General features: G+C 35.5%; 5 protein-coding genes and 1 pseudogene across 6 annotated transcripts; 3 read left to right on the top strand and 3 right to left on the bottom strand.

The window, feature by feature from the left end:
• The first annotated feature begins 568 nt into the window (after window positions 1-568).
• LOC104702380 (uncharacterized) lies at window positions 569-1,558 on the top strand. The gene has a single exon (XM_010418230.2). The coding sequence runs from the start codon at window positions 623-625 to the stop codon at window positions 1,394-1,396; it is 774 nt and encodes a 257-aa protein (XP_010416532.2). The 5' UTR covers window positions 569-622; the 3' UTR covers window positions 1,397-1,558.
• A 1,261-nt stretch (window positions 1,559-2,819) lies between these two features.
• On the top strand, window positions 2,820-3,689 carry LOC104702379 (uncharacterized). Its single transcript, XM_010418229.2, has one exon. It carries the CDS (start codon window positions 2,933-2,935, stop codon window positions 3,611-3,613), a length of 681 nt encoding a protein of 226 aa, XP_010416531.1. The 5' UTR covers window positions 2,820-2,932; the 3' UTR covers window positions 3,614-3,689.
• Window positions 3,690-4,077: 388 nt separating this feature from the next.
• On the bottom strand, window positions 4,078-5,598 carry LOC104702378 (NADH dehydrogenase [ubiquinone] 1 beta subcomplex subunit 2). Its single transcript, XM_019227853.2, has 4 exons — window positions 5,344-5,598; window positions 4,983-5,028; window positions 4,813-4,869; window positions 4,078-4,302 (listed from the first exon to the last, which is right to left on the bottom strand). Exons 1-3 carry the CDS (start codon window positions 5,445-5,447, stop codon window positions 4,813-4,815), a joined length of 207 nt encoding a protein of 68 aa, XP_019083398.1. The 5' UTR covers window positions 5,448-5,598; the 3' UTR covers window positions 4,078-4,302.
• Window positions 5,599-5,951: 353 nt separating this feature from the next.
• On the bottom strand, window positions 5,952-6,616 carry LOC104702376 (auxin-responsive protein SAUR61-like; annotated as a pseudogene). Its single transcript, XR_015562707.1, has one exon. The product of XR_015562707.1 is annotated as an auxin-responsive protein SAUR61-like (transcript).
• Window positions 6,617-7,214: 598 nt separating this feature from the next.
• LOC104702375 (uncharacterized) lies at window positions 7,215-8,506 on the bottom strand. Its single transcript, XM_010418228.3, has 2 exons — window positions 8,192-8,506; window positions 7,215-7,803 (listed from the first exon to the last, which is right to left on the bottom strand). The coding sequence occupies exons 1-2, from the start codon at window positions 8,302-8,304 to the stop codon at window positions 7,596-7,598; spliced, it is 321 nt and encodes a 106-aa protein (XP_010416530.1). The 5' UTR covers window positions 8,305-8,506; the 3' UTR covers window positions 7,215-7,595.
• Window positions 8,507-10,773: 2,267 nt separating this feature from the next.
• LOC104702374 (dehydrin ERD14) lies at window positions 10,774-12,115 on the top strand. The gene is made up of 2 exons (XM_010418227.3): window positions 10,774-11,479; window positions 11,588-12,115. Exons 1-2 carry the CDS (start codon window positions 11,201-11,203, stop codon window positions 11,903-11,905), a joined length of 597 nt encoding a protein of 198 aa, XP_010416529.2. The 5' UTR covers window positions 10,774-11,200; the 3' UTR covers window positions 11,906-12,115.
• The last annotated feature ends 140 nt before the right edge of the window (window positions 12,116-12,255 follow it).

Genomic DNA, 12,255 nt, shown 5'->3' with positions numbered 1-12,255 from the left:
AAAATATATGTAGGAGAGACTTCACATACTTACCTAAAAAAAAAAAAAAAAAAAACAAATGTACAGAGCATAATCATCCGTGCGTTGTGGGTTGGATGTTTCAGTTTCCAAGTAATTGGAGTAATCTCATTATAGCTATACGACACTGTATATGTGGAAACATTTACACGTCAGTCATTTGATTCATTTGAACTTTAGTTTGAATGTTGTATCTATGATGATCTTGCATGAAATTAATTATTTGCTAAGAAGCATCTTCACCAGTCTGATTAATCAGTTGTTTCAACGATATTCGAATATAAATTCAATGATAAACAAGAACCAAAAGAATAATAATAGTTGACAAAAAGAAAAAATAGGCATCAAGGAAGAGGAGTGTAGATTTGTCGTTTGACTGTCGGAAGAAACTCAATTGCAACAGCCAATTCCAGACTGTATCTATATTCATCTATTATCAATAAACTGGCTTCTACGTGTACGCATACATATACACACAAACTCAAATTAACATGCATTGTACATATAAGACACATACATATATAAGGGTGAGAGTATTAATTGAGAAACTGAACCTTTTTTTCGTTGACTATATACATTAATATCTCTACAGAGTGAATCAGCCATGGCTGCTACTTCATCATCTAGTGCCCACGTGCGTTCAACAAGCTGGTCTGAAGACGTTCGTCCTCTGTCTCGAGCCATCGAAGATCATCTTCTGATACTAAAGAAAAGACCAGAGTCTGCTCGTCGGAAACTCGGTGTCTTAAAGAACCTGTACGAGGTTGTCGAAGTCTTCCTCCGTTTCCAAACGACGAAAACACAAAAAGCTTTCACCGGATATGAAGACGTTTCCGACGGGTTCCTCGAGGTTCTTGATATCTGCAGCACGATCAGAGACGTTCTGATGCAGATAAAGGAACAAGTCAGGGAACTGGAATCGAGCTTGAGGAGGAGAGTGATCAGAAGCAAATCAGGAGATGATCAAGAAGCATTCGTGTCGCGTGAGATAGACGCATACGTGTTTAAGAGAAGAGCCTTGAGCAGAACGGTTGTGAAACAGCTGAAGAAAACAGAGGATAAGATGAAGAAGAAGAAGAAAAGAGATTGTGGAGACGTCATCAACGTGATGAAAAGAGTTGAAAAGACGAGCTTCGATGTTTTGGTGTCTTTGTTGATCGAAGTGGTGACGAAGAATCAAAGCGATCATAAGCAGAGATCGAGGAAAGGGCTTGTGTCGAGGATATTTAATAGGAAGAATCAAGAAGTTGATGTGGAGGAGCTGAAGAAGTTGAGAGAAACAGAACATGGGATTGAGGAAACAGAGAGAGAGTTGGATAGTGTGTATAATAAACTGTTGAAGACAAGAGTTTCTTTTCTTAACATGCTTACTCTTTGAGATTTGATGATTAGATGTAACTTTGTTCATGTGAAGTGTTTGGCTTCAGCTTTTTTTAGTTTAGGCAAAGATTTTAAGATGGTGATGATCTTAAAAAACTCGTAAATATCTGTATGCATCGTTCTTAAATCATATACAGTATATTCAAACGTTACTTGTCAAGAACATGCATGTCTGTACAATCACAAGACTGAGCACATTACTCAGAAGTTGTTTGCAAAACAGAGCAGGGGTGAATTTGAGATAATGGGCTTATTAATTGGATCCAATGGGCTTTACTTATTTTTTGATCGGCTGTCTTGAAAAAATTAGCTAAATCATACGGAAATTGCTAAAACAATTACGCAATAATGATTTTGTTTTTTTTTGTTTTTTCAATTATGCAATAAAGTCTCTACATGATGATGAGACAACTGAAAAAAAAAATAATGCATTATGCATGATTGATTATTCATTATAATTCGCAGTCGCAGCTATACATTCCAAATGGGAAATCGAATAATAAGATTGCTCCACTAACAACAGAATAAAAATGAATGCGTTTGGAGGGATCTGGATCTAATTATATAATTTGTGAGGAGATATTAATCAGTTGAAAATAACCTGAGATATAAAGATCTTAAACACAAAATCTAATCCAGCATGTATACACGTAATATGTACATACACGTAACGTAATACATATGTGTATTCTTATTATCCACGTTATAAAAAGTTTCATTGGTATTAAATTAGTGTGAAAGTGAAACTGTGAATAGTTTGCTTGGTCGAAAAAATCTACAGAGGATCTCAGGTTACCACAACCGCATGCATTGCCAGAGATGTATATGTATTCGGGATTTATTATTCTTATTTTTTCTAATGTAAGACTTATACAGTATTACTTTTTGTAGATAATAAATAGATCCACGTAACTTGATACATAAACATCTCTGACAAACACGTAACTCAATATTTAAAGTCTGATCCAAATTCCACAATCTAAACATTTTTCATACCATTTAATTAATACTCGCCTCGTCTATTCCAAATTGTTGCAATTTACCGACACAGCCTGGCACCGTCGCTCGTGCATGCATGGTGCCTAAACCTGATACCTTCAAGTACCCAATAATAAAATTAAAATGTTTAAAAAGTATATATTATAAACAGAATATATATCTAAACAAATCCACAATGTACCCTAATCCACGAGTGCTTCTTTTACGTACAAAGAAGGTTCCTTGTGACCTGTTTTAATTCATTTAAACCATTATTTTGATAATATATACCTCCAAAATGAGCTGTTCCCCAGATGTCCCACGTCCGTACAAAAACCCAAACTTAGGATCCTTCATCGTACTTTCCTCTCAGATCCCTCTTCTCCTCTATATATAATATCACTCTTACACACATTCAGTATATCTCTAATCTTCGCTTAAAAACTCTCAAAAAGCCCTAAAAAATCAATCACTATTAGATCAAAAACTTACCTTTTCGATCGATCAATTCGCTTCTTTACATTCTTACCTAAGGATCTCCAACAGATTAAGATCTATGGCTCAGATTGACTTTGAGAATTTGAGAGAGCTACACGACTGCGTAAACTATCTCCTTGATCACTGTCCGAAAACAAGAGAATCTATGTCTCAACAAGGACAAGAGAAGTGGACGGAGCAAGTTTCAGAAGCTTCATTGAGGATGTTAGACATCTGTAACATATCCAAAGATGTGATGACACTCGTCAAACACAACTTGCATGATCTACAACTGATTCTACGTGGCAACGAATCATCTGATGTCAACGAGAAGATCGCTGCTTATAATCGGTATAAGAACAAGCTTAAGAAGGAGACGCTGAAATGCTTGAATTGTCTGAAGAATATGAAAGGAAGCGAAGGAAGAGTGGACATGCCAACAGAACATAACCTTCTGTTTGTCGCTGAGGTATTGAAAGAAGTGAGAAGAGTCGTTGTGACAATGGTTGAGTCTTTGTTCTCGCTTGGTTGTATTCCTTGGCTAGAGAAGAGATCGAGCAAAGGGTCTTTGTCTTCGATCTTTACCAGTCGGTCTTCGTATTTGTTAGATAATGTATGGGATGAGACCGCGGTGCAAAGTGCGACCACAAGGTTGGAGGCGGCGGAGATTGCAATAGAGGAGCTTGAGATAGAGTTGGAGTCTATTTTCCGGCGATTGATTCAGACGAGAGTTTCACTCTTAAATATTCTCACCAACTAGATAATATATATGATATATCCGGTTAGGTTTTGTTTCAAGCGAGCATGCTTAGTTAACATTAGAAGTTTGCAACATTATATTCTTTATTCTATATATTTTTTTGAAGTAACACGAAGTTTTTACCCGTTTACGTACTAAACTGGCTACTTGGTTATAGATTTAGGGTTGAAGACTTAAAAGCCAGACACTTTTTGTCTTCACCAGAAAAGAAAAGTCTCTAAATAAAACTGGTACTTAAGATAAAATGTTGATAAGATGTTGAATTATAGATTTTATCTATTCACATTGCTAAAGTAGACATTTTCAATTTGATTAATAGCAATTTTGTTCTCAAATATGACTTCAAATACCAATTACAAGTTCAGTTTCATACGTTTCGTACATCTAACACCAACACCACAAATGTAATCCCTAGCGTTTCTTTGTAACTCATATCATTGGAGGCTTGGATCTACGAACACGAATCTCGCAAATTATTATATTTCACATTAATTTGTAGACAGCAAAATGACAACATCATCAGGAAGTGCAACACAAGTAGCAAGGCCTCCAAAGTTGTGTAGACAAACAATTCACGTCTTCTTCACAGTTCTCTTTATTTCGACATATGAAGCTGAAAATTAAAAAAAAAAAACAAGAGACGATTCCTTCTTTTTTTTTCGTCATGATCTTCAAAGGTTCAGTGAGACCTAAAAGCAAAACCCGAAACCAGATCAGTATATTTTGGCAATGCTTATAGCCACAAATCAGCGATGTCTCAGTAAAGAGAATACTCAAACCATGTACCACTAAACTAATAACAACCATTCAAGATAAAGGCACTCAATTTTCATTCACCTAACTGCCAAGAAGAGTGTCAATGATTCATTCTAGTGTATATATAAAACAAGAACATCCTTTAGAGAAGTTAAAAGATCCTCTAAACATTCACCGTTTGTATGAACCAAAACCAGATAAAAGCTACCATCTTATTTCAAAACCAACTACAGGGCGCCTAACAAGAGATCTCGTTAGTAAGTTACAACACCTTAGAAATTGCTAATAAACACAATGCGAAGAAGTTAACTTTCACTAACTGATGTCTTACTTATTAGTAGCCCTGTGTACGAACAATAACGAGCGTTTAATACAAAAAAGAAGATATTTTATTTCTCATCTTAAATAAGTCAATCAAACAGTTGTACAAGTAGAGACATTACCTAGTGGTGATCCCCATGACCGTGATCACCATGGCCATCCCATGGGTGCCTCCATCCCTATCAGTTGCAAATAAGCAAAATCACATGTTAGCCATCATGGAAGAATTAGGAGGAGGACCTATAAACTTTACAAGGGTGAAGGAAAGATAAGAATGAAAAGAGAGTCTTACCATAACTACAGGACCATCTTGCTTTGCCCTGTACAGAATCCAGAACCTGAAAAAAACATCAAAACTTGATTATTAAAAAAAAAAAAAAAAAAAAAACCTGGGTGATTGCTTCTTCAATCATTCTCATCCGAACTGAAATTGAAATTGATTCCTTCCGGAAACATAATCAAAATTCAAATCAATCCGATACTAATTTGACAAATCCATTGTCAACTTTTAATTTACAAACCAGGTGGATACTAGATACCAGATTCTTCGAATGGTCAATCAATCGAAACTCCCATGGTTAGATCTAGCTTCCGATCGAGATTAGCTAAGTCCTAAATCAAAAAGCGAATTAGGTGGAGAGAGAGAAATGTACCACATAACGGCGCACAAGCCTTTCCCGGTGACGGTGTGCCACGTCTTGGGAGTGTGTACAGTGACTCCCTTGTAAGTAATACCTCCGCCATGTCCTCCTCCCATTTTCTCGAAACCCTAGATTCCCCTCCGATTCGCACTTCGATTTCAGACCAGAAAAAAAAAGCTTTCTTTCTCCTCCCTCTGCTTCGACAGTAACCTCTCTCTACCTGAGATTTGATTCAGCCATGTCACTCGTGTGACTTTTGGTAAGGCCTCGACTAAAAGCCTTAAGCCCAATTAAAAGCCCATTTTTACAAATACTCTCTAAATGGTTTTTTTTTTGGGGGTCAAAATTATTTTTGTCTACGTTAAACCATCTTTTTTAATTTGTTGCTTTAATTTTAAATTTGACTAGTATTGGATTAATTAATCAATGGATTTATCCAATTTCTGCGCTTTATAGTACTGAACTCAACTTATTTTGCTACTAATTAAGAAATGTGGATTATGATCTGTTACATTACATATCCTTTGCTTAATTAAAACACTTAAACTACGTACATACTATAATTTTGTCCCATATTTTGTACTTAACCATCAGGAAAAATCTCAAAAGCGAAAAAGTTATAATCTCAAACTATAATTTTGTCCCATATTTTGTACTTAACAATTACAATTCTGACATATGATCATGGTTTTTTATACACAAACAAGAGCAACAACTCTTGTCGGAAATTTATTTACTAAAACACCATTTCATCAAAATTTACAACTCCACATTGTTAGACATTGTTAGGAAACTAATGATTGAAGCTGGCTCTGTCCACGAAAGAGAGGTAATAGAGAAGAGACTGGAGCTCCCTTGCAAGTGCTGCTAACCTCTGACTTCTCCACATCATCATTATCATCGGACATACTTCTCCTTACAAGCATGATGATGTGATCCATTAGACTTCCATCGCAAGGAACCTTTAAAGGACCGTCAATGGTAGTCCCAACTCATCCTCAGCCATCTCCAGTAGCACTTGTAACATCGGATGGTTTAGATAATTCAATGGCAAAACGAACCTCTTTCCTTCTTTCGTGTATAAAGCGAAGTACCCTTTCTTCCTTTTTCTCCATTTCTCCATCAATTCGGAGAGTCTAATTCCCTTGGAATATAGTTTCCTCATGTTGTTTTTTCTTGTCTGTGTGTGTGTGTTAATTCGGCTCTGAATTTGCGTTGTGAATTTGTCTGTTTGCAACCATAAGTGCCTCACTGCTTATATATATGTGTGGAGGGAAAAGTATGTCCGTGTGTTATTGGATTGTTTTTAGTTGCCTTTCAAATCTGTCCATAAATTTTTGATCACGATCACTCGTGGATCGTACTGATCTTCTACAAATATCTAGAGAGTTGCATCATTTTTTAAAATCTTTATTTCCCTTAAAAACTGCAATTTTCTTGATCACTTCCACATTTGTTTGAGCTTTTTTACTCACCTGCTTTATTTTTTTGTTGTCATTAATGAACTTTAGCAAAGCAATTTCTCCATATTTGAGAAGGGTTCACCATGCAGACATTTCATTACTTGATAAACCGAGTGAATCAAATCAAGCTAAGCTAGTGTATTGACAGACCATAACAAAACATATAATACTAGCTATTACCACCTTACCACATTTATGTTTAATATTTAGAACAAAGTAATAAAGTGGTTGCAGAACGCAAAGGTGGTGATAGAAACGTTAAACATGTGAGCTTTTAGACCAAGTTGCTCGCTACTTTTTACTCAATATAGAGCTCTCTTCTACTTTCATGAGTGTTCGTTGTTGTTTTCTTTGATCATGTCACATGATAATCCTGCAAACCATTTATATAAAAGAAAAACTTTTACAGCCAACAAAATCTAAAGAACTTCACCATGATATTAAGTGTAACATAGATATATGGAAAAGTGTATATTTCTTTAATCACAAAACGCTCGAGTGCATCTTCCGTGATTGTGCCTAGCAAAAACAATGCAACCTCCCATACTACTTTATACAGGAAAACAACCTTTACAACCACTTTTGTTCTGATTTGTCTAACCTAAGCCCTGAAATTGCATTCCCTGGTTTCATATCTCAAGTCAGGTCGATTCTTCTTCAAAGGACAACAAAAGCAATGTGTCCCAGAGTCAGTCTGAGCTTTGCCATCATCTTCATCAATGCTCATGCCAAGAAAGAGTTGGGTTTAGTTGCGTGAGAAGATAAAAAAAAAGGTTTGCAACTGCTGAGTGGTATTGGTCTTTACATAGAGAGAGGAAGAAGCATCCTTCGCTTCTTTTTCCTGGCTTGTCTCACTTGCTTTGTGAATTTCATACAAACAAGCAATAGTAAGGTGACACAACCCAGGATGAATGCGAGTTGCAACCGCCTGAAGTACAAGGATACAGCTGAAAACACCAGGAACGCTAAGATCACTAGCTCCCATATGACAAAGACTACAACATCGACCCTGAATCAAAAGCAAAACAAAACGACTTTCATAAGTACCACCACCACTGTGAATTATCCTTCTAAGAAGGTGCAAACAACTTATGTTACTCAATTTGGTAAATTCATCAGATTTATATAGTTCCTTTGTGTGAAATGTTACCTAGATGCACTCACATCCAATGTTCTAAGTCAAAACCCTAAAAAGATGAGAGATTTTACGATTCCAAATTGAATAGAGAGTATCACGAAGTCTAAATTTCTCAATGAGATCAAAAATCAAATCCAATTCCCTGAGACTAATATAAACTCTATGCACGGCACAGCAGCTCCGAATCACAGCAGAGAAAAAGCAATTTGCATAAACCGAAGATCTCAAGACCTGAATAAGAAGATAGTTTTGTACAAACCTGGATGAAGAGAAATTGGAGGTAGAAGAGAAGAAAGAAACGGAGGCCCAATCATGCTTTGATCTAATCTGATACTCCCTCAGCTGTTCTGCTAGATTCGATCTCGTTATCATCGCGTCGGAGAATCTCACCCACGAGATGCACCAGGATCAATCTCTCACAAACATGACAAAATCTGCGAGATGGAATCTATTTTCGCATCAACAAAACTTGCAGCGACGACGAAACATCGATTGTTCGTTTCTTTCGATTCGCGTTAGCAGCCAATTCGGCCAAACGTTGCGTGGACTCTCTCTCTCTCTCTCTCTCTCTCTCTCTCTCGGTTTCAACAACCGGGTCGGGTAATAGATCCGATCTGCATTGTTAAAGCCCATGTCATGGCTATTGGGCTATTTCGTTTTCTTTTACATCATACTTTATTATTGGGTCCATTATTTTTGACGGTCGAATTTACGATTGTTTAGGATATAAAATGAAATTTCTTTAGAAAAAAAACATTTTACTATATAATAAGCAAACAATTCATTGAATAAACAGAAGAATACAACAACGTCAAGAAAGAAAAAAAGAGAAATGCATTTAATTGATTCTCGTGACCCACTGAAATAAAGCGAGTATTGGTTGAATATTCCTGATTTGACCATAATATGGCAAATATCTCGCCCATACAACTCAGACGGGCGGTGAAAAAAAGAAAAGAAGAAATAGACAGAAAGAACAAACGAATAATGTTCATTAGCGCACTAATCACTTTTTTGGTGCGTTCAGTTCAGAAATATGATGCTTTTGAATGATAGTATTTTCAAACCTTTACTATATAGTTAATTCTATTTATTCTTTATCAAAAAAAAAAAAAAAAATCTTTACTATAGTTATTATCATTATTAAGTGTCGGCTACATGCAATTTTGTCGTTTCGTCATCGTTATCACCGAAAAACGTTATCCAAAGATTAAGTTGGAGCTTCGGTGTATAATAACCAAAAAGACGAACAAGTTTAGTCGTTGAAAGAGATTGGTTTTGTTTTGATATGTGTGTTGGTACTACTGCGTCACGGTTCGTGACACGTCTTGAGACCAGAGACTAGGAATGATGTGGCACGTCGTGTTCATATCTTTTAATGGAATGGTACACGGTTCATTGTCATTATAGGCGAAGGCATTCCCGATTACCATCTGTCTCTTTATTAATTCTTTCTAGATTATCTTTTAATTATACGTCGAAAGTGATATCCCACACAGACATTAACATATTGCATTAACAATCCAAGAAATCGTATGCTCATTTGTCTCTTCCTGATTTCATTTATCTTACGTGTCTAAGTTTATCTTTTGTTAAAAAGTGCATTAAAACAAAACATATCCATTTAACGTTGAGAAAAAAAATATATATACACAACCTTACTCCATAAGACCATAAATAAGATTACGAATTATCTTTATTGTAAACTGTTCTGAATCTTTGTTTTGGTGGCCGACCATCCTTTAACATTAATTTTGACGAATCCACAAGAAACGTAAATCATCCCAATTGTAGCATCAACTCAAATCAGATAGCACTATTAGAAAACCTCTAATCTGTTGGGTCAATCGCATTTGGATATATACTCTTTAATCCATATATATATATATTATTTGCGTTAAAACGTTTCCAAAGATCATTTACAATTTCAAAAATCATGCGTCACTGGATTGGCCTCTTCAATATGCCTAGTTATAAGAATCGTTGATTCCTAGCGCTATAGAAAACCACGTTCTTATTGGTAAATTTGTTTGTAACGCATCCAAGGGAAAAAAAAAACCAAAGGAACGTTATAAATTTCACAAAAATTCAACATTTCTTCTCCAACAAGCTTTATTATGATTCCGACGTGGCATTTAGTCAATAAGTCCAGTGGACCCACGTAACCGACATCACGTCTTTTACGCCAATCAGTACACAGTATCGGGTCCCACGGGAAAGGACAACTTCCCACGTTATATTGACACGTGTCATAACTTGATTGATTGATCTCGTTTTTCTCTGTCTCCATTTTCTGACTTTTTATTAATTTGCAGCTTAACTCTCACCTCCGCCGTCCGATTTTTTCTTAATGAATGACACGTGTCTCTTAATCAATGAAGCGTTAAAACAAAATTTGCAAGCTTAAGAGTTAAGATTATTTTACGCGCTCTATTAATTTACCTTAAGTACGCTTCTCCTTTCTTTAATCCATTTTTGGGATGTGCAACATTGTCCCTATATTTCTGTTATTTTGCATAAAGAAACCCCAAAACTTTAAGACACTTCTATAATAATGTTAATATAGATATTATAGAAATCTCTTTTGCGTTGTCAAAAAAAAATATATATATATATATATTATATATTCATTCCAATGATTCCTTGCTCTTTTTAAAGTTTGAATATAGTTTTCTTATTTCTTTTTACTTTATAAATCCATCATTGTACTACAAATTAGAGATAAACAAGTATTATTAAAAAAAAAACTTGTGAATTGTGATAAGCCTAGATGGTAAAAACCTAAAGAACAAATCTATCTTAGTTGTCATTCCTATCCATTATTCTAGTTCCACTAAATTTATTTAACAACAGATTTATCAGATAATGTATTAGAGAATGACCTCCAATCACGTAAGCAAACTATTTTTTTTAATTAATTAATTCTTTTTGATACATCTATAACCTTATCTAATAAATAAATAGAAAAAAAAAGAATAGAGAAATTATAATTTAGGTGGTAGATGTATAAAAAGGAAACAAATTCGGGCTAATTTATAATTTTTCTATAGTTGTTCACTTTAAAAAAAAACTATAAAAAAGTGTAAATACAGCATGAAATCCGCGGTGGATTGGACCCCTTTCCTATAGTCCTTGATACTATAAAAGACGACAGTTTCTTCTTCTCCTCATCTCAAACTCAATCATCATCCTCTTTTCTCTCATTTGCTTTTGAATTTCAAAACCATCACATAATACTTTTGAATCCATCTCAAAAACTTTTTTAACTATGGCGGACGAAACCAAGAACGTTACTGAGCAGGAGGTGCCAAAGGTAGCAACAGAGGAATCATCATCGACAGAGGTTACTGATCGTGGACTGTTCGATTTCTTGGGAAAGAAGAAGGACGAAACTAAACCCGAAGAGACGACCATCGACTCTGAGTTCGAGCAGAAGGTTCATATCTCTGAGCCAGCGCCAGAGGTTATTAAAGTCGAGCACGAAGAGGAAGAGAAGAAGCCTAGTCTCCTTGAGAAGCTTCACAGAAGCGACAGTTCTTCTAGCTCTGTAAGTTTTAGATCTGATCATTATATATTCAAGATCGCGTGAGATCTGATCTGTTGATTCGAAAGATTTATTCTAACTAATATGGGTTTGTGTTTTTTTTTAAAAAAGTCAAGCGAGGAAGAAGGTGAAGATGGTGAGAAGAGGAAGAAGAAGAAGAAGGATAAGAAGAAGACAACTACTGAAGTAGAGGTCAAAACAGAGGAGGAGAAGAAAGGGTTTATGGATAAACTGAAGGAGAAGCTTCCTGGACACGGTAAGAAGACAGAGGATGCTTCAACCGTCGCTGCTGCTCCGGTGGTTACTCCTCATCCGGTTGAGGAAGCACATCCAGTGGAGAAGAAAGGGATTCTTGAGAAGATCAAGGAGAAGCTTCCAGGGTACCACCCCAAGACCACCGTAGAGGAAGAGAAGAAGGATAAGGAATAAGCAAAAAAAAAAGATTATGATTAAATATTATGAATAATGATGGTTGATTTGCTTTGTTTTTTTCTTTTTTCTTTTTCTATTGTGATGATTGATCATCTTTTGCTTTTATGATGTTTAAGTTTGTTGGCTTTTTTGTTGATTACAGTATTCATATGTTTTCTCTTTCTCTTGTATATGGTTTAAAAAAAAAAACAAAATTATTTCATGGTATTTTAATCGTATGAAAACTTCTTCATTTGGTATTTGGTGATGAGTGTTAATTAACCCTCTGCTTTCTCGATTCGTGATAAAGAAATTGAGAGTTGTGTAACGGCAGAAGTAAGTTATTCTTTAGGTAAAAAAGGATATAA

The sequence above is a fragment of the Camelina sativa genome, chromosome 7 (assembly GCF_030686135.1).
Source record: "Camelina sativa cultivar CO46 ecotype springtype chromosome 7, ASM3068613v1".
Taxonomy (NCBI): Eukaryota; Viridiplantae; Streptophyta; class Magnoliopsida; order Brassicales; family Brassicaceae; genus Camelina; species Camelina sativa.
The sequence above is the reverse complement of the archived record's forward strand: the minus strand, read 5'-3'. Positions and strand labels throughout refer to the sequence as shown.